The 26,247-nt window shown below is 36.5% G+C and overlaps 3 protein-coding genes across 4 annotated transcripts; 2 read left to right on the top strand and 1 right to left on the bottom strand.

Moving 5' to 3' along the window:
- The first annotated feature begins 1,188 nt into the window (after positions 1–1,188).
- On the top strand, positions 1,189–8,208 carry LOC110880207 (serine/threonine protein phosphatase 2A 55 kDa regulatory subunit B beta isoform). Of its 2 annotated transcripts, none has more exons than XM_022128790.2 (14): positions 1,189–1,800; positions 2,998–3,101; positions 3,204–3,302; positions 3,569–3,688; positions 3,774–3,983; positions 4,958–5,049; positions 5,212–5,330; positions 5,954–6,077; positions 6,384–6,507; positions 6,602–6,670; positions 6,761–6,852; positions 6,934–7,011; positions 7,496–7,557; positions 7,632–8,208. In XM_022128790.2, exons 1-14 carry the CDS (start codon positions 1,695–1,697, stop codon positions 7,766–7,768), a joined length of 1,536 nt encoding a protein of 511 aa, XP_021984482.1. In that variant the 5' UTR covers positions 1,189–1,694; the 3' UTR covers positions 7,769–8,208. The 2 variants fall into 2 exon arrangements, with proteins under 2 accessions (XP_021984482.1, XP_021984483.1); XM_022128791.2 differs by having other exon boundaries at positions 1,192–1,800; positions 3,774–3,980.
- A 1,575-nt stretch (positions 8,209–9,783) lies between these two features.
- LOC110880206 (ubiquitin carboxyl-terminal hydrolase 7) lies at positions 9,784–17,071 on the bottom strand. Its single transcript, XM_022128789.2, has 18 exons — positions 16,925–17,071; positions 15,553–15,698; positions 15,428–15,463; positions 15,244–15,351; positions 14,287–14,387; positions 14,073–14,199; positions 13,450–13,509; positions 13,288–13,355; positions 12,970–13,020; positions 12,612–12,720; positions 12,393–12,481; positions 12,222–12,291; positions 12,016–12,096; positions 10,838–10,933; positions 10,696–10,744; positions 10,271–10,384; positions 10,108–10,182; positions 9,784–10,013 (listed from the first exon to the last, which is right to left on the bottom strand). The coding sequence occupies exons 1-18, from the start codon at positions 16,932–16,934 to the stop codon at positions 9,958–9,960; spliced, it is 1,446 nt and encodes a 481-aa protein (XP_021984481.1). The 5' UTR covers positions 16,935–17,071; the 3' UTR covers positions 9,784–9,957.
- Positions 17,072–21,756: 4,685 nt separating this feature from the next.
- On the top strand, positions 21,757–22,950 carry LOC110900504 (proline-rich proteoglycan 2-like). The gene has a single exon (XM_022147392.2). It carries the CDS (start codon positions 21,757–21,759, stop codon positions 22,948–22,950), a length of 1,194 nt encoding a protein of 397 aa, XP_022003084.2.
- Positions 22,951–26,247: the final 3,297 nt, after the last annotated feature.

The raw sequence follows: 26,247 nt of genomic DNA, 5'->3' as shown, positions 1-26,247 counted from the left end.
TTATTATTAGCATTTAGTAGGTCATGAGGTATATCTTAACTCTTGTTAACTTCATATAAACGTCATATCTTAACTCTTATTTTACCTTTTTTTTTACTTCTCCTCGTTCGAAAGAAATGATTTAACTTTGTTAACTTTACCTCACCCACCATTATTTTTAATTATTTTAATGTTAATATTAAAATTAAAACAAAATAAATAAATTATAATAATCATACTATTTCATTAACTTCTTAGCTAAAACAAACATTTATAATAAATAATATTAATTTTTTTTTTTTTTTGCCTAAGTTAACATGTTAACAAAGTAGGTTTTAACTTTTAACACCCCTTAACATGTGGAGGGAGTGGTTTGAAAAACATTTTAACTTGACATATCATCTTTAACATCAATGAAGTTAGATTACACCCCAAGACCATAAACGACGAACACTCATCCTTTTGATGGGGTTGTAGGCAAACATCTGATTACACTAGTGTCTGGTGTTTAGTGGCTAGAACAATTGCCCACCAAACGAGACAATGAAAAACTTAATAAACAATGATGAAAACACCATTTTGATAAATAATTTAAAAAAACACACTAAGGGTGAAAGGAGTGGTTACCTATTTGGAATAGGTAAACTCCCAATTCACCCAATCAGACAGTGTCATGTCAATTCACCTAAATTGTTTACCTAATGCTCAACAACGTTAGCGGTGGTTTATCTAATAGGGTTTAGGTAAACTATTTAAAAAAAAAATGTATGATTGGTTGAGAAGGAATGAACCCCACCACACACACATCTCTCTCTTCTTTCCCTCCCTCTCACCGAGTCGGTAAAGGTTCACAGAGATTGGCATGTGTGATCGGTAAACCCAATGTTGACGACGGTGTTACCACTTTAGTTTACCGAATTACCGCTCACTCCGTTCACCCTAAAATGATAAATAGTTTTTCCACTAACACCCGTAGTTAATCGGGATGATCATTGTTCCGATAAAATCTTATTACAAGGAGACGGATAGAAAAGTCATGTTACACTAAACTGACCATATATGTCATCGTTAACTCAACCCCGGTCGTCTACTTTATTCACTTTCCATTCCAGTCACCGACTGTCACGCTCATCCCATCACAGCCACTCTCATTCACCCACACCCTCCAATCCCATTCGACTTTCACGCACTCAACATACACTAACCGTCTTCAAATCATCGTAAACGACAAAAAACACAAAATAAAAATAAAAAAAGTAAAAATAAAAAATAAAAAAATCGGGAGAGAGAAAGTATTCGCTGCAACGGGGAGTTGTTGTTTTGGTGTGTTCTAGAGAGAGAAAGTGTTGTTCGAACGAAGAGAGAGAGAGAGAGAAAAAATCTCAAGCTATGAATTAATCGATTCTGATGATGATGATGATGATGATGATGATGATGATGATGATGCTTATTAATGGTTGAATGAAAAGGCAACATTCTTTTGTTCTTTTTCTTTTCATGAAATATTAATCGGACGGTTCGGAAGCTGCGATCTCGAAGAATATTAATAATAATTCTCAAAAAGCGATCCGTTGATGCTGTTGTGGTGTTGTTGTTGATGATGATGATGATTTTAATCATTTTATTTTAGTTTCTACTTCATTAATTCGTTTTACCTGTTGATTATTATTAATTAATTAATTAAACAAAGCGATTAACGAGAAGATTAACAAGCAATGACCGGTGGTGACGGAGGCGGTGGCGTTACGGCAGCTCCGCCGCTCGACTGGAAATTCTCGCAGGTTTTCGGAGAACGAACCGCCGGTGAAGAAGTTCAGGAAGGTAAACTTGCTTTTGTACTTGATTTGATAATCGTTTGTGTTTAGGTTAGGGTTAGGGTTTGGATTAAGTGTTGTTTTGATGATTTGATCTGGTTTTCGGATCGGTGCATTGCTGAATTGTTGTTGATTTGAGGATGATGAGATACGGTTGTGTTTAATACTGGTGTTTGGATAAGTTGTTGACCTAATTAGTTGTGTAATGACAAACTTGTGATTGTAGATTGATTAAGTTATTGTTTATCTAGGTTTATAGGTTTTATTGTATTTAATTAACTTCCTGAAATGCATATTTTGTTCTGTTGTAATTAATTGTTTATAAGATTAAAGGTTCTTGAGTTTACTCGTTTACGCCTAAAGGCCCTAAACGCGGATGGCAGTGGTTCTATATGTATAATAAGAAACTAATTTATTTAATGCATAGATCTGATCACATATCTTATCGTTGTATTATATACCTAATTGTATATCTACTGTTATACGAGTAGGTAATCTAGTATTACTTTAATATGCTGTAGACTTGTGGTATATCTTCTGTTGAAAGTTTGAATTTCATATTTTCATAGGTGAAATGCTTTTTTTTTCTAATATTTGCATATGCACTTTATAAGATGTAACCTAGGGGAACTGGGAAGTTGTTTGGAGTTCTTGGGTCAAGTTTGAAATATATCTGTTTTTGTATGTTGTTAATCGGATAGAAAAGTCACCTTAGGTTAGTATTGTGATGAGAGATTATCTATGCAAATAAAGTGTAGGTTGTAGTCGTTCAAAACTTTATGACATATCAAGGACACTAATAAGTTTTGATTTAAGTAGGATGTGTGATTCCTATAGTTGCTATAACATAGAAACAAATAGCTGCTGCATGCTGATTATATTGTGCCGGTTGGTGAATTTGGAAATGTAATTTATGAGACTGTATAGGCTTTCTATGAACGTATATGCCTTGTTGGTGAGTATATGGTGGATTGGTGTCTAGTTTCTTTAGTTTAGGATATGTCAATATCATAAATGCTAAAGATATTGAATCTTGCAAGTGCTAATATGTTTCTTTAATTGGCAAAATAGCGCAAATATTGTTGACTGAAACCAAAACCAAAACCAAAACCAAAACCTGAACTCAAATATGTAAAATGTTTAATTTAACAGCCTTTTTGCACTTATTTTAGCTTGTCTAAGCTGTTCACAACATATTTGACAGTTGATATTATTTCGGCTATTGAGTTTGATAAAAGCGGTGACCATCTTGCTACTGGTGATCGTGGGGGGAGGGTGGTATTATTCGAGAGGACTGATACAAAGGAGGTCAGTTATAGTAACAATTCCGGAGATTTTTGTTTCTCTTTTGTGTTTTGATTTTATCCCATTTTTGTAACTTTACAATATAATTCCCGCTTAATTATGTAGCATGGTGGAAGTAGAAAGGATTTAGAGAAAACCGATTACCCAAGTAGTAGGCATCCAGAATTCCGTTACAAAACCGAGTTCCAGAGCCATGAACCTGAGGTATTCTTTCTGTTATTTGAGCAAATTGTATAACGTATACAGGTTGTGTTTTATATCTAACGGTTCAAATGGAACAAGACTTCAAAGTTAGCCGGAAAGAAAACGGATTAAATGGGTCTGAAAATTGCCCAAAGTGTAGTTTATATGCGCAAAATCTCCTGGATAATTTTATTGAAGAAACTAGATTACTGGTGATTATTGAAATAATCGTGTGTGATGAGAATTGTTCATGTTGCTTATTATTGAATCTCAAATTTTGCTTTCAGTTTGATTACCTAAAGAGTTTGGAGATCGAGGAGAAAATTAACAAAATTAAATGGTGCCAAACAGCCAATGGTGCCCTTTTTCTTCTGTCTACTAATGACAAAACCATCAAATTCTGGAAGGTCCAAAAATCAACAAAAAAAATTGTTTCTCTTTCGTCCCTTCTCGTGACATTTGATAAATTAACAAAAAACGTTGACTTTTCAGGTCCAAGAAAAAAAGATTAAGAAAATTGCTGACTTGAATTTGGACCCTGTAAAAGCTGTTGGAAATGGAAGTATTGCAAGTTCTAGTGTTTCTTCAGTTAATAATTTGTTACATACTGGAAATGGGGAGTACACAGATAAATCTTACACTAGTTTGAACAAGGACTTTTCTTCTTCAGGGGCAATTCAGTCATTGCGCTTACCAGTGGTAGTTGTATTTAATTTGTGCTTTATATATTTGTACATTTGTTTTCAGTTATTGCGTTTACAGGCGAAAATGGGTAATTAGTAATAGTGATATCAGTCTTATAATAATGATAATCGTCCTTTACGGGGTGTTTGTGCTTTATATGTTTGTACATTTTTTTCAATTATTGCGCTTACAGGCAAAAATGGGCTAAGAGTTAATTACATAGTTAGTCCTTGTGGTTTGCACAAAGTAACATACTTAGGTACTAATAGTTTAAATTTAAAATCACCTACTAGGGTATTAACTTTTCATTTTGTAACGTTTGGAGGTATTAACGTTATTGTTTGTTAAACTATTAGTACCTAAGTATGTTATTTTGTGCAAACCACAGGGACTAACTATGTTAATACCCTAGAAGTTAATACCTCGAAACGTTACAAAATGAAAAGTTAACACCCTAGAAGGTGATTTTAAACTATTAGCACCTAAGTATGTTATTTTGTGCAAACCACATGGACTATGTAATTAACTCAATGGGCTAATTAGTTAATTGTAATATCTGGCTAATTATGATATTTTTCATCATTTATGTTTGAATGTGCTTCGAAGTGATATTTAATTCTCAAACTGACAGTTCAAAGTTGTAACTTTCTGGTAATTAGCTGTTTAAATTGTTATATTACATCAACCAAAGAGGATATTCTTATATTATGTGAGTAAGAGTCTCTCAGATTAGGTAGTTTATTTATCATTTGATAATCCGCTTCGTTGCAGCTGATATGAGACTGATGATAATGATCATAGTATGTTTATCCAAACATTAAAAACTGATTATTATCATCACAAGTTTCAATAATCACTTAATCAGTTTCTAAATGCAAATCCAGACACCCCTCATCAATTTAATATATTTATCTTGTTGCAATGTTATTTTTGCTCGTGTCATTTGATTTTCTTTATCATTTTGTAATATAACATGAAGGTAAACTTTGTAGGTAACTAGTAATGAGACAAGCCTTGTTGCAAGATGTAGAAGAGTGTATGCTCATGCTCATGATTATCATATCAATTCTATATCAAATAACAGGTTTGGATATTTATTCTTTTTCATTTATTGTCATTTATTATGTTATTATTCCAAACATTTTCTTGAAGTAATTATGATCTGTATATCACAGTAGTAATCAATAGGGATAAGTTAATAAGTGTCTACTGATTTTTATTCCAATTTTTTTTTTGTTTGTATTAGTGATGGTGAAACATTCATATCAGCCGATGATCTTCGGATAAACCTATGGAATCTGGAAATTAGCAATCAAAGTTTCAACATTGTAGATGTCAAGCCTGCAAATATGGAGGACCTCACTGGTATATATTTTAGCACCTATCTTATTTACAAGCAACTTAAATCTGATGTTGCTCTTATTATGGATGCATATGTCATCTGATTTTTTCTAAATGAACCCTTTATGGCTTAATTTTTTTTTTTTTTTGAGTGAATTTCAAGGATTGTCCTCTTTATACCCATTTTTAGGCGCTGTCCTTTATGTTCAAAATTGACGAGTTTTGTCCTTTATGTTTTCATATCACACACATTTTGTCCTTTAGGCCTAACCCAGTTAGTTTTTTCAGTTAAATTTGGTCATGTGCTTTGCACATGAGGGCATTTTTGTCAATTCAAAGGTAAGTTCAATGGCAGATTTACAGCTCAAAGCTTTTGCAACCTTTGAATTGACAAAAATGCCCGCATGTGCAAAGCACATGACCAAATTTAACTGAAAAAACTAACTGGGTTAGGCCTAAAGGACAAAACTTGTATGATATGAAAACATAAAGGACAAAACTTGTATGATATGAAAACATAAAGGACAAAACTCATCAATTTTGAACATAAAGGACAGCGCCTGAAAATGGGTATAAAGATAAAGGTCAATCCTTGAAATTCACTCTTTTTTTTAATAACTCTAAGTGTTTTTTTGGCTTACATGCAGAGGTTATTACATCAGCAGAATTTCATCCTACTCACTGTAACACACTAGCATATAGTAGTTCAAAAGGATCCATTCGTCTTATAGACTTACGTCAATCTGCATTATGCGATAGACATTCTAAATTGTAAGTATTTTGGTGCCTTTTTTTATATTTACAATTCTCGTTAGGCAAACTGCCCCAAAATAGAATACATTTTTTTGCAATTATAAAAAGATGATACTAAATAATATTTGAATTTGTTCTTAATTGTTATGTGACATATTAAAAAATAGCAAAAATCATTCCTTTCTAGAATTGATTTTAAAAGCTAACTTGGCTGCTATAGTTGGTGATAAAATGTAACTGGTTCCTATTATGGTTACTAAATTCATGTAATTTGCCCATTCTGGTTTTGTTTTATTTTCTAATAGCGACACATTTGTTTTGTAGGTTTGAAGAACAAGAGTCACCTGGTTCAAGATCGTTTTTTACTGAGATAATAGCATCTATTTCAGATATTAAGTTTGCAAGGGATGGAAGATACTTACTAAGTCGCGATTACATGACCCTTAAGGTTCATAATTCGTTATATTTTTTTCCAACTAAATAAAATAATACTTTTTTTTTAATCCTGGGTTATTTACTAAAATTGCAATTGATTTGGGCAGTTATGGGACATCAACATGGACTCGGGTCCAGTCTCGACATTTCAGGTTCATGAACATTTAAGACCCAGGGTATACCTCCTAAATTCACCAAACTTTTTGGAGCTATTTTAAATATTTTGGTGCTGAGATTACTGATATTTTGCAACTGATAATATCCAGCTATGTGACTTATATGAAAATGATTCGATCTTTGATAAATTTGAGTGCTGTTTAAGTGGTGATGGTCAGAGGGTAGCGACTGGTTCTTACAGGTTATGCCCGTATTGGAATTGTAATATGTTTTGCTGTTACTTTTGCTCACCCACTGACTCGTTAAACTTATATTATTACAGCAATCTTTTTCGTGTATTTGGATCGAGTCCGGCCAGTACTGAAGCAACTACCCTGGAAGCTAGCAAAAACCCTATGAGGTATCTTTTACCAACGTGGCGTTCAGCCTGTTATGTTTTTTTTTTTTTTTTTTGAGTGTAATGTCATTTTCGTCCCTGAGGGGTGTTCAGTTTTGTGACTTTTGTCGAAAGGTTTGTTTTTCGCATTTGGGTCCAAAAGGTTTGAAATCTTGCCATTTTCATCCGGCTCGTAACTCCATCCATTTTTCTCCGTTAAGTCGGGGTATTTCCGTCTTTTTTGTTAGACTTAAAGGGCAATTCGGTCTTTTTCACTTTATGTTAAAAGACCGAATACCCCTGAAAAAGACCGAAAAAGAAAAAATGGATGGAGTTAACGAGCTGGACGAAACTGGCAAGATTTCAAACCTTTTAGATCCAGATGCGGAAAAATAAACCTTTGGACAAAAGTAGCCAAACCTTAGGGACGAAAATGGCATTTTACACTTTTTTTTTAATCTTAATGTGTTATGTTAACTTGACCCGTTAAAATTATTATATAACCCAGGAGACAAGTGCAGACTCCTTCAAGATCTTTAAGCAGCAGCATAACTCGTGTGGTCAGACGAGGTTAGCTGTCTTTGTCAACTAATAATTAATCATTTTTGGTATAATTTCTGATTAATATAACGTATGAATAATAGGGGGAGAGAGCCCAGGAAACGACATAAATGGGAACTCATTTGATTTCACTACAAAGTTACTCCATCTAGCATGGCATCCTACTGAAAACTCAATTGCTTGTGCTGCTGCAAACAGCTTGTACATGTACTATGCATAAATTACAACTCCACCCCTTGAGTTACAAATATCTGCCAAACATGTCTAAAAGGTTGTAGAAGATGTTAAAATACACATAAACAACAACAAGGTGTCAGAAAGGTTCTAGAAGATGTCAGTTTCTGATGGTGATAAAATTTCTTTAACCACAAATGTTGGACCTTTTGTTTTGTTATATCCTCTTTCCTCCCCAGTTTGCTGCTTCAACCTACATTGTTTCTTTTTCTTTTTTTTTTTTTTTTTTTTTTTGTGATAAAAAGTTAGCTTTTATAATTGCAAAAGGGATGTTGTTGGTTTGGTTGTTTTTGTGCTGTTGTTTTGGGTTGAAGAAAAACAGACTAGACTGGGATTGTAGCTGATATGTAGTTTTAGACTTTTAGTTGGGAAAGAGTCATGCGTCTTGCATCGCAGGCTATTAAATTTTACATATTGTTATTGGTATCACTCTGCATTTTTTACTGGTTATCTTGTTGTTTAATCCTTTTGTTATATATACAAAACCAAATTTTGAAATACAAGTCACCCTTTTTTACTAAGCACTGATCCTCACCATGACAAAGGATCACTGAAAGATACACTTATTATTGTTTAATAATAATATGATGAATGACACTTGTTTTGATTTTATTTTGCATTAGTTGGTAGTTAACTAAGACTCAATCTTGTAATAAAATCAGTGAATATTTCATTACTAATGTCTAATTATAATTTATAATTAAACATTAGTAATTATAATGCCCACTTCTGATAACTTGTGCGAAAGGATAATCTCTCCCTGTACCTCCCCGGACGGTATCTTCACCGGGTATCTCGCCTTTTGTTTTGAAGTGAGGAGTTCTTTAAAAGGCACCTGGACTTCTCTTATCATCCGGTCGAACCACTTCCCGTCGTGTTGGATCTCGCAGAAGACGCTGTAGCTGCTGTTCATGTAATGCAGCTGGAATTCCATGCGATAATCCCAGACGGGACAAGTACCAGCCTTCTTAGTCACCTTGGTTTTATATTTGTTTGAAGACCTCCTGCGCTCCCCCACCCCCTCCATCGATCCAAAGGGTGGCATAAGGATCCATGGTGCCAAAGAATTTGACGTTGTACAGATCCTTTGCGGAGTGGAGGATGATCTCCTAGCGTGCGTGACTCCATTCACCGATCTCTCAACTAATTATGATGGGTATCTTGTAGTTGGTATACAAGATACTAACGCTCAACCAAGGGTTGACTGCGGCAACCGTAGCTTCCCCGTTCTTTCATGTAGGATCTTTCAAACAACGTTTTTAGAATTGGATCCAATTTTTTTTTAAAGGAGTTGCCAATAGTAGGAAAGAATAAACAATTAACGATTGCTTAACATGTTAACCTAATAGTTTCTTAAGCATTGAAGACAATATGTTATACTCTCTGCTAAGATCTTATCACATTACCATAACACTAGGTAACTATTTTATGATCATAGAATAATTGCAAGGGTGCGGCATGCATCCATTCAGGATGCTTCTTTTTTATGGGTCCGATATGGCAGAACGCTGTTCCCGATCATCTTGATCCCCTCCATCCCAATCCATCCTGATTTGTATGGTACGTGCTCTTTACAATTCATCCTAATCGAGATTGCCATTCCTTCATCTTGTATGAAACCACGTAACACAGTAACAGTAAAACTTTTACATAATTTTTTAAAATTAATACATAATGCATTTAGTGGAAGTTTCAGTTACATTGTGGATGATGGTATAACACGACTTCCAGCGAGTCATGTAATCAAACCCAATTTCCCTATACGTTTATTTGTTTGAATAAAAGTACAACTTCACAATTAAGCATGTTTGAATTGTAGAATGGGTGATTCAAGCAAACCGAAAACAAAACCATAATCACCTCGTTAACGATGCAAACATACATGTTACAAAAAAAAAAACAAAAAACAAAACTAGAAATTCATTTTTATAGTTTTAAATATGATGGTAAATATTCGTGTCTTTTTATTCATAGAATTTCCAACTCGGGTTAACATGTAAATTAAAAAAAAAAAGAATTCTCTGTAATTTTACTAACTAAAGAAAAGTTGAAAGCACATTATCAAACAGGTACAGTTGTTGAAATCGAAATGGAAATGGTTGTTCCTCACTCCATGTTCTAAGTTTGATGTAAATTAAATCACAAATCCAATTATCAAATTACACAATTATAATATCACATGGGAAGGGTGCGCGCCTTGTACATGCAAATGTAAGCCATATGCCAATCGCCTGTAACAACGAAACAACAAACGAATCAACATTAAAACATGTACCAAATACTACAAAGGCATATTTGTTTGTATGAAAGGAATTTCATCCATACCTCCTCCAGAAAGTTTTGTTATATCTTCTTCCCTTTGTGGGATTGGATTATCATCGTCAAATTGGATCCATTTCCCTATATATCAACATCAGTTATTAGCTCGTTGTTTCGATGTTATAACAAATTGCAACAAGTGTAGAGCAAATAGACATGATGGACTAACCATTTTCTTGCTTGACCCATGCAACATAATGACCTGAATCTGCACTTCTGCCTTTATGAGTCAGCACCGCCACCAAATCATACACTCCGGTCAACTGGACATTCTTATCAGAACCTACAAATTGTAGAGCAAATATGTCATACACAGTGGCGAAGCTTGAGATTTCCGACCGGGGGGTCAGAAGTCACCGGACCTAAAATTATACCTTAAAAATTATAAAACCGGGGGGTCGAAAACGTATATATCTAAAAAATTCTATACGAAACGTACATACATAACACTACTGAGCGAAAAGTTTGGGGGGTCGGGCACCCCTCCCGGCCCCTTCAAAGCTACGCCCATGGTCATACACGATGGACATTTTTGTACAAAAAAAATTTATATCAAGATTATATAAGAATGTAAATTTGTATAAGGTTGTTAACCTTCTCCCAAAGTAGTTTTAGACGATTCCCCGCTTGCATTTGATGGTCCCTGAATAAATTGAAAAGGCGAAAATAAGTGAAATGTTAGCATATATGTGTGACAGATGTCACGTTTACATAAACTGTCGAAAAAACAACGTACCTCTGCATCAGACATCTTAACATCAATGTCCACTGAAGCAGAGCTCTTTTCTTTGAGTTTCAAACCAGCCTTTCTACCGTCCTCATCTCTTAACATCTAAAAGTATCAAAAGTCGAAACCGAAGTGAAAACTATGAACATCATTTCTTCCATTTTTGTAAAACAATAAATTTCTATAAACGCCTTAATAACCGCACGATAGTTGAAAGAAACTACACAAGTGCAACAGGTGATCGAGAAATTTTTGCTGATTTTTCAAATTTTCTGACATGGCATCTCATTTATAATTTTAGATTGAGTAAATTACGTTTTTGGCCCCTGTGGTTATATCACTTTTACTATACTAGCCCAAAATAAGAATTTTTAACATATCTGCCCCCATGTTCACTATAACTAACCATTTTGGCCCCCATGATCTCTAGACTTGGGGGCCAAAATGGTTAGTTATAGAGACCATGGGGGCAGATATGTTAAAAATTCTTATTTTGGGCTAATATAGTAAAAGTGATATAACCACAGGGGCCAAAAACGTAATTTACTCTTTTAGATTATATATGTATATGCCAACTTGCCAAGAGGCATCTGATGTGATGATACAAACTATTTTTACATATAACATTAAAAATAGATCATCATTTCAAAATTATAATAAATAAACTTAAAAAGCAAATTACACAGACCGATCCTGTGCTACGCAAAACTTTCACATTTCATCTTTTTGTATCATAAGTTACACATATCGTCCCTAATGTACACTAGACCGTCACACTTTCATCTGAATACGTATATAATGGTAATTTCACAAAGATTAAAGAAAACTTGTAACATTTGTCAGTGACAGCCTGACCGGGACCAAAAGCGTGACAGCCGGTTGAACAATAGTGACGATATGCGTAATTTCTCATACTTACGAAATATGAAATTTTTGCAAAGCACAAGGATGGTTCGTGTAATTTACTCAAAATTATTTTTCACAGTAGCCTTTTTGCATATGTGGCGACCAGAATGGTATCAAGCAATGCCACATCACCAGTTAGTGGAGTAATTTGTAATAAAATGCACCTTGGTTTCATTTTTGTTCCTAACTTAAATATGGTTGCTACAATAACTTTATTGGTCACCATTTTTGAATCTATTATATTGCATTTCAAGTAGATATATAATGTAAAAGTTACAAACCTGACGAGGAGTTTCCAGCTTTTTGCGAAGATCATCTGAACAAAGATCAAAAATATCCAGCTCCAATGGATAATCCACTTTCTGAATAATTCAAGTATACAGATAGTCAAAAATTAATTTTAAAGAAATAACATTAAAGGCCAATATATTAGGTGGTTATCTTCTTAGTAAGAAAATAAATGCATTCTTAATAGTAACTTTATTACCCTCAAAATCTTTGCTTTTTGATTAGATTCCCGCTTCCAGAAAAATCGGACAAACTGAATAGTCAAGTACCTAGCATATGAGAAAACAGTTTCAAAAAAGGTCAACACATGTCTTGTTGTGTAACAGGTTTGGATTTTGACAAAATATGTAACGAACGAAATGACAGTTACTTTGGCAATCCATTGATGTGTGAATCTTTCAAGTAAACCGCACTGCGTCCCAAAGAAGGAGAAGCCTTTTCTAGCTCTGATTTCAGACCCTGCAAGAAATAAAGTCGATCGTACATTATTAGTGACCTACATATCTGTTTGTGACAAAAAAAAAAGTGAGAGAGAGATAATGAGGAAAAGATTATCTGCAAGTGTGATCACTTCTACAATAAAACTTACATGCTTCAGCCCCTCATGCAAATGATTCACCTCCTGTGATATATGGCATTTTAGAGAATAAACCGATTCTGTCTCTATGCTTTCTTCACCACTTTCCGCACAGTGCACCCTACACAGGCAAACATACCATTATGTAAAATGCCATTTTCGTCCCTGAGGTTTGATCAGTTTTACGACTTTCGTCCAAAGGTTTGTTTTTTCGCATCTGGATCCAAAAGGTTTGATAACTTGCCATTTTCAACTGGCTCGTTAACCCCATCCATTATTCTCCGTTAAGTCAGTGGTATTTTCATATAAAACTAGATACCAGTTCTACAAGCATGACAAGAATGTTCATATAAACTAGATACACGTATACCTGCTGACAAGGTCAATGCCGAAAAGTTCTTTCACTGTATCAACATTGGCACTGCATGTTAAATGAGAATAATGGTTACCAAATAGATGAGGATCAAACACACATCTAAATAGCATTTAGAACGTAACTGGCACATATATGTTATTAAACGTAAAAAATGGGTTGATATTCGATGTCAAACATATAGAGATGATTCAAACTATTAAGGTATATCATTAACTGTACAGCGTCACGATCATGATCTATCGAGTATTTCTATAACAAAAAATAGGATCATGACCAATATTGATCAATATAGCCGAAAGTTCATTAAAATACCTTGTACTTGGAGATCTAAGGGCCTGTGAAAGAGTATACAGAATCTGTGTCCAGCATTCTTCAGCATCCTGTGAGGTATCAACGGTGTTAATTTCAAAACGCAAAAGATTAGGAAATTTGACAAACAAAATGATATCATAAAAGTGTGAAAATCAGAGAAACCTGCTGCATAAAAGATCCGTTATGCAGCTGCCCAAATTGAGGATATTTTTTCCGCAATACCTACAGTCATAAATGATGTGCCATAAATAAAAACATCTCAACAAAATTTGGCTTTTCGCGTTTTATTATCACATACATAGTTACTAAAGGCGTGAGGCGCACTCAGGGCTATTTGTTGGGCCCGGGGCCTTATTTGCGCCCGCCTGGGCGCTCGCTTTAATAACTATGGTAAGTATCATAGTTATTAAAGGCGCGAGGCGCACTCAGGGCGATTCGTTGGGCCCGGGGCCTTATTTGCGCCTTGGCGCGCCTGGGCGCTCGCTTTAATAACTATGATCATATAGTAAAAAAAGACAAATATAATATTTTGCGATTTATTGGAAAGGTTGTCAAAAAGCAAAATTTAGTGGTGTACAAATCACCACCCTTAGATTTAGGATGTAATGAACTTATGAAAAAGAACTGCCAAGTACTTTGTTTTTCACTACAGTTGTAACTTTTAACAATATTAGGTCTAGCAACGTTACTGTGTATATTACGATCTTCGAAACACAATTGTTAGCTCCAAATTCATATAGATACAAATATACGACTATATTTTGCAAGTTCAGGGGAAAACGTACCATCCAAAATTGCATGGGTGCAACTGGCTTGACATTTTTATCAAGTTCACTAAACAAGTCCCGTGTTGCAACAGTCAAGAGATGAGAAGATTGATCCAGATCATTGCTTTTGCCAGACTGCGGATACCTAAACAAAAAAAATTGCACAAATTTATTACTTCTTCACAGAAGATGTATGAATTTTGTGTAGAAAATAGTATGTTACTTCACTCACTCTATCAACGCAGATTTAAGCTCTGGGACTGAATGAAGGCATTGCATGGTGGAATTCATGTAACAGGTATTTCCCAGATTAAATAATCCAGCAGAATGACCCTACAGAGAATAAAAAAACGGTAGGTAACTAGTTTCATTCCCAAACATGATACATATATATGTCATACCCGACACAATATAATCTGGGTATAACCTATATATTGAAAACCAGAAGCTAATATTACATCAAGTGTCTATAAAGTCGGTCACTTCATATATGTGAAATACTGAAATGACTAAGAAAAAAATTAATAAGGTGTTGCTAGAACTCAGCTGGTCTGGTATACATACGTAAATAACAAAAGATTCAAAAACTGGTTAGTTAGCGAAATGATTTTGCAAAACTAGGCCTGTAAACGAACCGAACAAACACGAAAGCGGGCATGCTCGTGTTCGCTCATTTAACTTTAACCGAACAGAAACACGAACATATAATCGAACACATTTTTTTGTTCATGTTCGTTCATTAAGAAAATGAGCATGTTCGTGTTTGTTTATGCGTGTTCGTTTAAAACCTAAACGAACATAAACATACAAACAAACAAACTTATATGAACATAATTTAATAAACATAACGAACACAAATGAACATAATTGACCAAGCATAGACGAACACAAAGTAGTTTTTTCATATAAACTGGTGATTAATTAGAATTAGTTCAATTCAAAAGCCCATTTTTATTACTAGGAAGTCCGATTACTAATTAGTTATTTTTATATGAGTAGTTAGAAATCCCGTTTAATGTTTATATCTATATGAACATAACTATTTATGTATTTGTTATAATTTAAATGAACTTCTCGCCGAACTGTTCACAAACAGTTCATGAACGTTCGGTTCGTTTACAGACCTATGCAAAACACATAGATAGAATATGATATTTTGTATGTACAACTAAAGATTCGGAAACCTTACCACAGCAACTACTTGCTCTTCTTCTGGAAGGTCTTCCATAAAAACGGGACCCTTCTCTGGAGCCTTCACAATCTCATCAGCAGTTCCCACCATCATTAATTTTTGACCCTATACATAATAAAAGAATAATAAATACCAATTTCAACAAGGCAATCAAATGTCAAATGTAAGAGAGATCATTCACCTCTTTCAACCCCAACTTTGACCAATCCGCGTCATCCTGGTTAACAGATGAAAACAGTGTGATTATCGTTATACAAAGAAAAAAGAAGCTAGATAAAATTATGGCATGTGGAAAAACGGGAATACCTTTAATATTCCACCTTTCACCATTATCTTTTGCCTTTCAGGGGGTACCCCTGTGAGGTCATACAGCTGACATTTGAAAACATATGGGGGCTGGGTTGTATCTATCTCCACTGCGGGGTATAGCTCTTTTTGCCACTTGACACTCACTGTGATAAGGACATATGAATGACAGTCAAAAACATAAGTTCTTAAGAGAAACTTAAACCCCAAATGAGTTGGCAAGAGCGAGCATACACTACTATGTACTTAGCTGCATGGTTTATTTCCGAATAAAAAAGGCTCTACTAGCTACCAGCAGGACTTTTATGAAGAATAAACTAGCCAGATATAAATTATATACTAAAGCAACTGTTAAAAGAGCACAAACATCCGAAAGGCAAGACAGGTATTCAGGTAATGTCTCGTAGAAGCAATGTAAGGCAAAATAATTTATACTTTATAGAAACAAGAGATTATGCATCTACTATTCTGAATCCCTCAATACATGCAAAGCATAAATTATAGATAGTATAATGTGAAAAGAACAATTTGATAAGAGCCAACGAATAAATATAAGCCTACAGAGTTCAACAATAGTATTCGAAATGCATATCCATCTAAAACACACTCCATTTATTTCATTAAAAATCACATTCCACAAACAAGTAACTAATAACCTCAACCCATAATCATATAACATCAACAGAATATTCTAAAATATAGAAACAAACCAATGACCGGCATAAGATCCTCTAAGAGCTTCCTAGTTACACCACTCGCCGTTTACTAAAATTATATACAATTATAAAATCGCCACTAGCCCGCTAGGCAATCAATTCTCACCGCACGATATATCTAAGGGCTTTTGTAAAGCACATGCATTGTTAAAATGAAGGTTTGCATCACCTTCGCTTGAACTTAAAAGTTAAAACGATGCGAAGTTTTTAGCTATCAGTATTACATCTCTGGAGAAATACGCTATGAACTTATTCCAAACACACATATACATATAAGTGGAGGACAAGCAAGTCAAGTGACTATAACGAAACTGAATAATCGATATCCGGTACACACACATGAAGCATCCAACACATAAAACAGCCACCATCAGTCCTACATAAACAACAACTTACTTACATAATCTAATTCTCAGGTTGAGCCCTAGAAACGTGAAACGAAACACAGCAGCAAATAAAATCAGCTAAAACATATACAAACTCATGAACCACAAGTCACTAGCATACCTAATCGGAGATAACAAACGAAAATGAAATGTATGCAGTTCGAACGAATAACAAGTTATTGTGCGCACAAACTGTTGTTTGAAACTTTGAATCGTGAATCAACGTAGGAAGAAATTGTAGATTAAAGCAAGAGAAGGTTGAAAATCTACCTGTAGGCATGATTATGATGATGATTGTTGGTGCGATCGGTAGCGGGAGAAAGATGTATGCGTGTGTGTTGTGTTTGCTTGGAGGAAAGGGCAATGATAACAGAGACGCCAAATTAGAAAGATCTCGGTGAGGGGGGATCGTAAACCGCCGTAGTTGTTAATTGGGCCTTGTTTGAAGACCTGGGCCTGAATGAATGAGCCCATAAGGCCTGTTTCGGTTTATATAAATGGTACTAATCATGAAAATCATCTCACTGCATGTAAGAATAATCTAGAAACTACTCATAATCGACTCAACTACTCATGACAAACTCTACCACTCATAACCGACTCAACTCTCAATCATTGCTACAAGTCAATATACTCTCTAATATGCCCCCTCAAGCTAAACGGGGCGTAACAACATGAAGCTTGGATTGCAAGGTGTCGAAGCGTGATGATGACAACCCTTTGGTCAATATATCTGCTAATTGAGCCATAGTAGAAACATAGCAGACACAAAGATCTTGAATGAAATGCAGATCAATCTCAATGTGTTTCATGCGCTAGTGAAATACCGGATTGACTGCAAGATAGGTAGGCTGTAACACCAAAGAGTAGGTGGATAAGACAATGAAATATGTAACTCATGTAACAAGGAAATAATCCATCAAATCTTGGCAGCAGTATGTGCTAAAGCACGATACTCAGCCTTAGTGCTCGACCGGGCGACAGTGTGTTGTTTCTTGGAACTCCAACTAGTAAAGTGTTGTTTCTTGGAAGTCCAACTAATAAATTTTGGGAAGACCATAAATTGATGAAAACGCAAACAGATTGACTTTTGAGTCTAAGGTGCTGTTTGTTTTTGCAGACGTAAATTGTCTGCAAGCTGATTTCATCTGTTTTCGTATCTGCAATTGAAGATGTGGTCTGAAGATTTGCAATCTGAAAATATAAGATTGTTTGTTTTTATTATTATTATTATAACTCTCTCTACCACTAACACCACCACCATCCTCCAACCCACCACCATCTGCCAACCCACCACCACCATCAGCTCCCCCCCTGTAACACCACGTAAAAACGTGTCCAATTATACATAGACACGTGTCCTAAACTCCAGTTATGCGAAAGATTGAGTTTAAGGGACTAAAGTTGACAACAAGTGAAAATATGCAAACGAAAGGACTAAAGGTGTCAATATGCCAAACTTGGGCCTCTGAATGACCACACGTGAAAGAAATATTCTTAAATGGGTGATTGATTGGGTATGCGAAGCCGTTTGTGAAAATAATCGGAAGATTATAAATTACATGGGTTAAAAGTGTCAATATGTCAATTCTGACCTCTGAGTGGCCTTTTAACAAAACCAAGGCTTCATAATATTCAAATATACTCCCGAGAATGTGTGATAAAAATTTCACGTGATTCCAAGATCGTTAAGCATGTTTTCCAAACTTTGGGCTAAAAGCGTCAACTTGATGTAACTTGCATTTACAAAGGAATTTAACGAACCCGAGTCTAACGAAGTTTGTTTATACCTCCTTGGGCTCCAAGAAAGTAATTACAAGGGCCTTGATTGCCAAAAATGGAGTTAAAAAGGATTAAAAACGTGCAGGGACTGAAATTGCAAGTTTTTAAACTTGTTGAGCTGGTAACCTGGGTGCTCGCGTAGCGCGAGCCTGAGACCTTTTGCCGTCGCGCTACGCGACGGCCTTCGCTGGACAGAATGAGCCTGCCAGGTGTGGGTTTGGCTCTCCACCGCCTTAATCTAGTTTGTAACGAAGTTTGGAGCTATATGTCGGTTTAATTCACTAGCTAGGACACCTGGAGTGATCCTAGGGCCCCCAAAAACACCTGGAAGTGATCAAGTTCCATAGAAATCCCTATATAAGAGCACCTCCTCTTGTGTTCTTGACTCACACTTGCAACATTTCATTGTGGGACTTAATCTGGAGCTTCCAGCAATAAGGAGAAGACTTTCAAGTGTAGAAAAGATTGCTAGGACCAGTAGTAAGTTTCTAATTACTTGTTTAGTTAAATAATTTAGCTTAATTGCTTAAAAGTCAAACTTAGTGCTTAATCAGTTTGACTTTCGTTTTAATTACATGTGGCTTAACCACTGATCAAATTGAAAGTGGTTATGAAACCACATTAGTATAAGTGATTAACCCCTGAAAGGGTGTCTCCTAATTATCTCGTTTGACTGGTTAATTGTCGGGTCAAAGTAGTTTGACAAAAAGTCAAACTGGACAGAAATGACAAAATGATTCTAATTAATAAACCAGAGGTTCTAAATTATATTATAACATTCTAATGACTTGGTAATGATTATATAAACATGTTTTATCAGTCCTAATCCGACAATTAATCATCTAAGGGCAGATTATAACCGAAAGTCGCAAAAGCTTGACTTTTGCTATGACTTCCAGTTCTGACCCATTCAAGCTTATTTCTTCCATGTTTTAAGCTTCCATTAGGACCATACTACATTGTAGTATAACTCTCTGAAGTTATATTGCATGGTGCCTAATCGTTTGTCATTTATGCTCTTGATCGTAATTATGCTCATTAATGCCTAAAACGCCCTTTTTGCATAAAATCGAGATTTTTAGCAATGTGAATGAACTAAAACCTTTGCTACTGATATTTAGGCATGTCCCGAAAATTTGACATCAGTTTGGGGTCTAGAATGGGAGTTATGCTCAATAGCGTAATTAAGGGACTTCTTAGTAATTAGAAGGCGTAATTAGCATAAGGCCCATCTAAACCCGATTTTTATTACCAAACTTTTTACCTACTGATGTTAAATAATATTTTGGGATTTTTAAAGATTTTTATTTATTTTTAAGCTGAACTTAACATAGGATTATAGTCTAGTTTCGGTAATTACCAATTTTACCCTTTTCATGCATAAAATGAGTTTTACATAACTTTTTGAAACCAAACTTTTTGCTACTGATCCTAAATGATAAATGTATTATTTTGAACCCTATAAACTGACCAAAATATCAGATTTCCTATCTTTACCATATTAGCCCTTTAAATCGCATATTTAGCGTTTTTAGCACCTAGTATGGGTCAAAACTATATTTATCATATAAAACTCATAACCTACTGATGTTTTAAACTAATTTACATAATATTACAGTAAGCTAATGTTTTAAACTCAGAAACTTATTTTTAACCCCTAAAAGCCTATGTAAAATTACCAAAATGCCCCTACGGTGCATAATTGGTTATAAAAGGTATATTTTCCATATATTAAGTATCCTACTGATGTAACTTAATAAAATACATGTCTTTACTAATCTAATAAGACCTGGAACTCGGTTTTATAAATAAATTCTTTTATAAGCATCAAAATTACCAAAATGCCCTTTTGGTACTTATTTTGGTTTAAATTGCTTTTTGGGCATAAATGTTGATATACTACTGATATATTGACATATTATGAGCATAATAATGATTAAGACCTGTTTATAGTTTGTCCGGTTACCCGTTACGCATTTACGCGTTCGGATCGGTTTACGTGACTAGTTTACGTAAAATAGCCGAAACGGGCTTAACCTAGTTATTAAAACCTCATTTTCCAGAATGTATTTAGTTTACCCATATTATACAAGTATCCAAGCTTGTCGGGTCTAAATCACATTCTATCCCGGTCTCCGTTTAATCTACCGGTTAGGTCCGTAAGGTTTCTTTCTAGCTAGTTGGTCTAAGTCTCCGACTTAAGTAAAGACCCATTAGCATCCTAATAGATAATTAAACCTTCTATACAGATTTATAGCTTCCGGTAAAAAGTATCTTTCAAGAATCTTAGGAATTTACTGCTACATCAGGTAAATACTTTTAACTTATTTTCCCTATACGGGCTTGGGATACGGTATATTAATACCGCTTGGTCGGTATGGGATTATTATGTCGGATTGTGATTTAATAAATCCGCATAACCCGTTTTAATCTGTATTGTTTGATAGCATAAACGTTTGGGGGTTAACGACCGTGTCCTGGATATCCTTGGCTCATTTAAGTTATTAATGGCCACGACTATGCACGGGGTGCAGGCATGCACCCGACAGATGCAAATGCTAAATATTAATCTACCCACAAGTTGGGGATAACTCCTTTGTGGGTTCTATAAGTGGTGAGTCAGTTAATCATGTCCGGCTTACAAACCGGCCCCACATGTATGACAAGCATGTAAAACTGTATACAAGATTTTAATAAGATTGTCCCAAGTTATAAAAGATTTGTGCCTTGTGCATCTAAATAAATTTTCCTAAATGTTTTCAAAACGAGTCAGTTAAATTGTATTTACCAGTGTATACTGACGTATTTTCCTAAAGATTGATTTGACAGGTACTTATCGAAATAGGCTGGAGCTATAGGGTGTTGTAGAGGATCTTGCAAATCCCGTAGATACCTTGAGTCTGTAGTTTTTGGTTATTTTGTACTTTATGATCCGCTTGTGGATCTTATTACATTCCAGTCTGTATTTTCTTGTATTCGAACATCGACAGACAGTATGGTTTGTAATAGTTTATTTACCCAGCCTTCCGCTGTGCTATATTATTATGTGTGTTGACAATGATGATATCAACTACGTCACGATACTCCCCACCGGGCCCACCGGTAATACGTGGAATATTTGGGGTGTGACAGGTTGGTATCAGAGCCAACATTGAGCGAATTAAACACTAACCTTTTGTGTTTAATCTCAATGACACAATAAGCACATTCCTTAGACTCTCGAGTCTAGGCAAATGACCTAGGATGCATCTTTATCTTTCTTTTATTACTTTTATGTTTTGTTTTATTTTGTTCTCTTGTTCAACAGGAAGTTAACCATCATGCCTCCAAGACTAAGAGGACGTGGCAAGGGTCCCATGCGTGGAGGACCGTCATCTGCAGGACCATCTCACAGACGCACTCCATCGGCGTCTTTTTCCACTTCCGACTCCCGCGATATGTGGGGTCAACCTTTCGAGCCGGCAAGACACTCAGTCTCGCTTAGCTCTTCGCCATCTTTTCATCCGTCTTTCGGACCATTTGCTCCAAATGAGCCCGAACACTCTCACCATTCGGACCAATCTCACCACTCGCATAACTCTTTGCAATCTCATTCATTTCATCATTCCGAATCCCCCTACTCTCCAAGACAATTCAACCCAGCCGACTATGTGAACGACTTTCTTGGCTACAACCCGCTGGGCCCTGAGGACCATTTCTCTCAAGAAATGGAGATGGATGACGACCCCGACCCGGAAATGCAAACAGGAACCCCGGGCCACCCTATCAGCATATCTAGTGGGTCACCATTTCAGGGATCTCCTTATCGTGGACCCGACTCCTTCCAAGAGAGGATGGCTACCTATGACTGGTTCTTTACCCCATCTTATCATAGCTCTCCGGCTCAACCACCTTTAGATGATCCTCAATTTCAAGCTGTCTCACCACCACCACTTCCGGTAGAGGAGCCACCGCAGCAGCCACCACAACCACCTCCCGAGCCTCCGAGGCGAAGGAGGAACGCTCGCATGTCCGTTAGAGGAGGACCCCGTTTTAGTTCTCCTCGAGGATCGAGTTCCTATCTCCCTATTCCCGAGGACCCTCAAATGGGTGGGCCCTCGAATGCGGCACCGGAGGCTGATCCTCCGCAAGCTTCTTATGCACCACCTATGCCGCCTGTGGGATTTGATAACCCAATTCCGGCATACCCAGGTTCTTCCGGGTATAATCCTTATGGAGACCCGTCGGGATATCCATTGGGCTACGGAACCCATGACCCATATCTTACGGCTGCGCAGTATCACCACCTTTATCCTTCTTCTTACCCCCCTGTGCCTCCAACTGACTACCCTATTCAGGGTTATCAGTATCCTCCGTATCAGCCACCTCCTTCCCAGCAACTACAGCAGCAGCAACAAAACCAGGAAATCTTGGAGAGGTTGGACAGGGTTGAGCAGAAGACCAAGAAGAACAAGGAGAGGCACAATAGCTTCATGAAGGGTCTTGCCAACCTTATCAAGGGAAAGAAGAAATAGAGGGTTGTTTTTGTTTCTTGTTTATTGTAATAATGTCCCTGCGAGGACATTTGTTTGATTTCTGTATCAAGTCCCTGCGTGGACTTATTTTCATTCCTGTTTACCCCTGCGTGGGTGGTTTGTCTTTCTTAAGTCCCGTTTAGGGCAATTGTATTCGTTTCTTTTCATAATGAAGTTTAGCTTTGGTTTTAATTGTGTATTTTATTACACCATGTTATTTCCTTTCAATTTATAATTGATCTGCCAAAGAAATTCTTAGAGGTATAACCTAGCCAAAGTATTAATTGGCTATGATGGTACAACCTTTTTAAGAAAATAAATCTCTGTTAACATCTGAAAACATGTTAACACTCCTAACTGTGCGGTACGAGAAACCACACAAACTTCCAAAAAGGTACTTGGACCCTTCCAAGTCATATAAAGCCAAAATGATCAATATGAATCCTGGCTAGAAAATATCAGTGTGATGAATACACCAAGACATCCATTTGAGATGCATGCTTTAAGCAAAGGTGTAAAATGACAATGAATGTATGATTCATAAACTTCTTGTCAAAAAGGCGATGAACTTTGTTCAGACCTTAAAAGATCACTGATATTTGAGATCATTAATTTGAATCTCAACTCGTTTTTGTGACAAGCTTTTAAGCCAATTTAAATGTCCTTTGAAACGAGTTTAAAGATAAATAAAATGCCTTCTATGACATGGACAGTTTTGAAAATTTCTATCTTTTCCCTGTCTAGTAATATGTAGAAACGCATTATGTAAACATTCAGTTATATTATAAAATGGTCTAAATGGTTTAATAATACCATGACCAATGAATCATCAATGTGATGAACTTATATATAATTTAAATTACTATTATTGTTTATATTATAGCATCCTGAAATGGCTGGCTCCGACGAAGTGAACAGTCATCCAGCACAGGGCAATACCAGAATTAACATTACTGGTGCAGAATTACAAGCTATGATCACCGCTGCGGTCTCTCAAGCGGTTGATGCAAAATTTAAGGAGCCGAGCATCGTTCGGTCACAAACTCACTCGAAAGCTCATTTTAAATCTCACACTCATAAGAAGAGTGAGTCAGTGCATTCGTCTAACCAGGGTAGTATACCCAAAAGACAGATAGATCTTGAGCCGACCCCTAGGTACGCCAAGGGTTGTACCTACAAATATTTTGTTTCCTGTAAACCGAGGGATTTTACGGGAGAAAAAAGGGGCGATAGATTGCATGAAATGGATTGATGAGATGGAGACGGTGATAGACATTAGCGGCTGCGCTAAGGAAGATGTAGTTATGTTCGCCTCCCAATCTTTTAAGGGTGATGCCCTTACGTGGTGGAAAGCACTCGTGCAGTCCACCGGGAAAGTCCATTTGTATAACCTTTCTTGGGAGAAGTTTGTCGACTTAGTTAAGGACACTTATTGTCCTCAACACGAAGTAGAGCATGTGGAGACTGATTTTCTCACCCTCGTGATGAAGGATCTAGATTGTAGATCCTATGTGACTAGTTTCAACTCCATGTCTAGACTGGTACCGTATTTAGTCACACCTGAGCCCAAGCGCATTGCGCGTTTTATTGGTGGTTTGGCTCCTGAAATTAAAGGAAATGTGAAGGCTTCTAAGCCAACCACCTATAGATCTGTTGTGGATCTGTCATTATCCCTCACTTTGGATGTGGTGAGGAGTAGGGCGAAGAGAAATTCTGAAGAGGGGAAGAGGAAGAGAGAGGATGATCAGTCCTCTCAGCCGAATAAGAAAGGAAAAGGGAACTCTGGTTCCAAGAAAGGGCAAACTGATAACAAGCCCAGGTGCAAGAATTGCCATAAGAGGCATTTTGGCCAGTGTAACCAGGAATCACAGGCCAAACCATGTGGGATATGCAAAAAGAAGGGGCACAAGTCTGTTGAGTGCCGAAACATCAAGGATGCAACCTGTTATGGTTGTAACGAAAAGGGGCATATCAAGACCAATTGCCCCAAGAATACGAAGAAGCCTGAAGAGGCTAAGAAGAACAATGCCCGAGTGTTCCAGATGCAGGCAAGGGAAGCGGTGACTGATGATAACGTCATAACAGGTACCTTCCTCATCAATAATATCTATGCTAGAGTCTTATTTGATTCCGGTGCTAATAAGTCATTTGTAGATCATAAGTTTTGTAAGCTTTTGAATTTGCCCATTAAGACTCTAGACATAAGATATGAGGTAGAACTTGCTGATGGTACCTTAGAATTTGCTTCAACTCTCCTTGATGGATGTTCAATATCCATTAGGGACCATTCTATTCCGCTATCCCTCCTGCCAATGAAATTGGCTGGTTTTGATATAGTTCTAGGCATGGATTGGTTATCCCATAACCAAACTCAAATTGCCTGTGATAAAAAGCTTATCATTATCAAAACCCCCTCCGGTGAGTCGGTCACTATTCAAGGAGACACACAGTACGGGTTGCCCAGCAATGTGTCTATTCTTAAAGTATCCCAGTGCTTGAAGGGTGGATGTGTCATTTACATGGCACAAGTGACTGTTAATGAGCCGAAGCCGAAGATCGAAGATATTCCAATCATTTCAGAATATCCAGATGTCTTTCCTGACGAGTTACCTGGATTACCTCCTGAGAGGCAAGTAGAATTCAGGATCGACATTCTCCCCGGATCTGCCCCTATTGCACGAGCTCCGTATCGCCTAGCGCCTACCGAAATGAAAGAGCTAAGAACTCAACTGGATGAATTATTGGAAAAAGGTTTCATACAACCCAACTCTTCGCCTTGGGGAGCTCCAATTTTGTTTGTAAAGAAAAAGGACGGATCAACGCGTTTATGCATTGATTACCGGGAACTAAACAAGGTAACGATCAAGAATCGTTATCCTTTACCCAGGATCGATGACTTGTTCGATCAACTCCAAGGAGCGAGTTACTTCTCAAAGATAGATTTGAGATCTGGGTATCATCAGCTTAAGGTTCGAACCGAGGATGTTCCGAAGACAGCATTCAGAACGAGGTATGGACACTTCGAGTTCTTAGTGATGCCTTTTGGGCTCACTAATGCACCTGCAGCATTCATGGATCTCATGAATAGAGTCTGCAAACCATATCTAGATAAGTTTGTCATTGTCTTTATAGATGACATACTTATCTACTCGCGTAGCCAAGAGGAGCACGAAAAGCACCTTCGATGTATTTTAGAACTGCTTCGACAGGAGAAGTTATATGCCAAATTCTCTAAGTGTGAATTTTGGCTTCGCAAGGTCCAGTTTCTTGGACATGTGGTCAGTGAACACGGTATTC

This window comes from Helianthus annuus, chromosome 9 (genome assembly GCF_002127325.2).
Source record: "Helianthus annuus cultivar XRQ/B chromosome 9, HanXRQr2.0-SUNRISE, whole genome shotgun sequence".
Lineage (NCBI taxonomy): Eukaryota > Viridiplantae > Streptophyta > Magnoliopsida > Asterales > Asteraceae > Helianthus > Helianthus annuus.
This window is presented reverse-complemented; position numbering and strand designations above follow the sequence as displayed.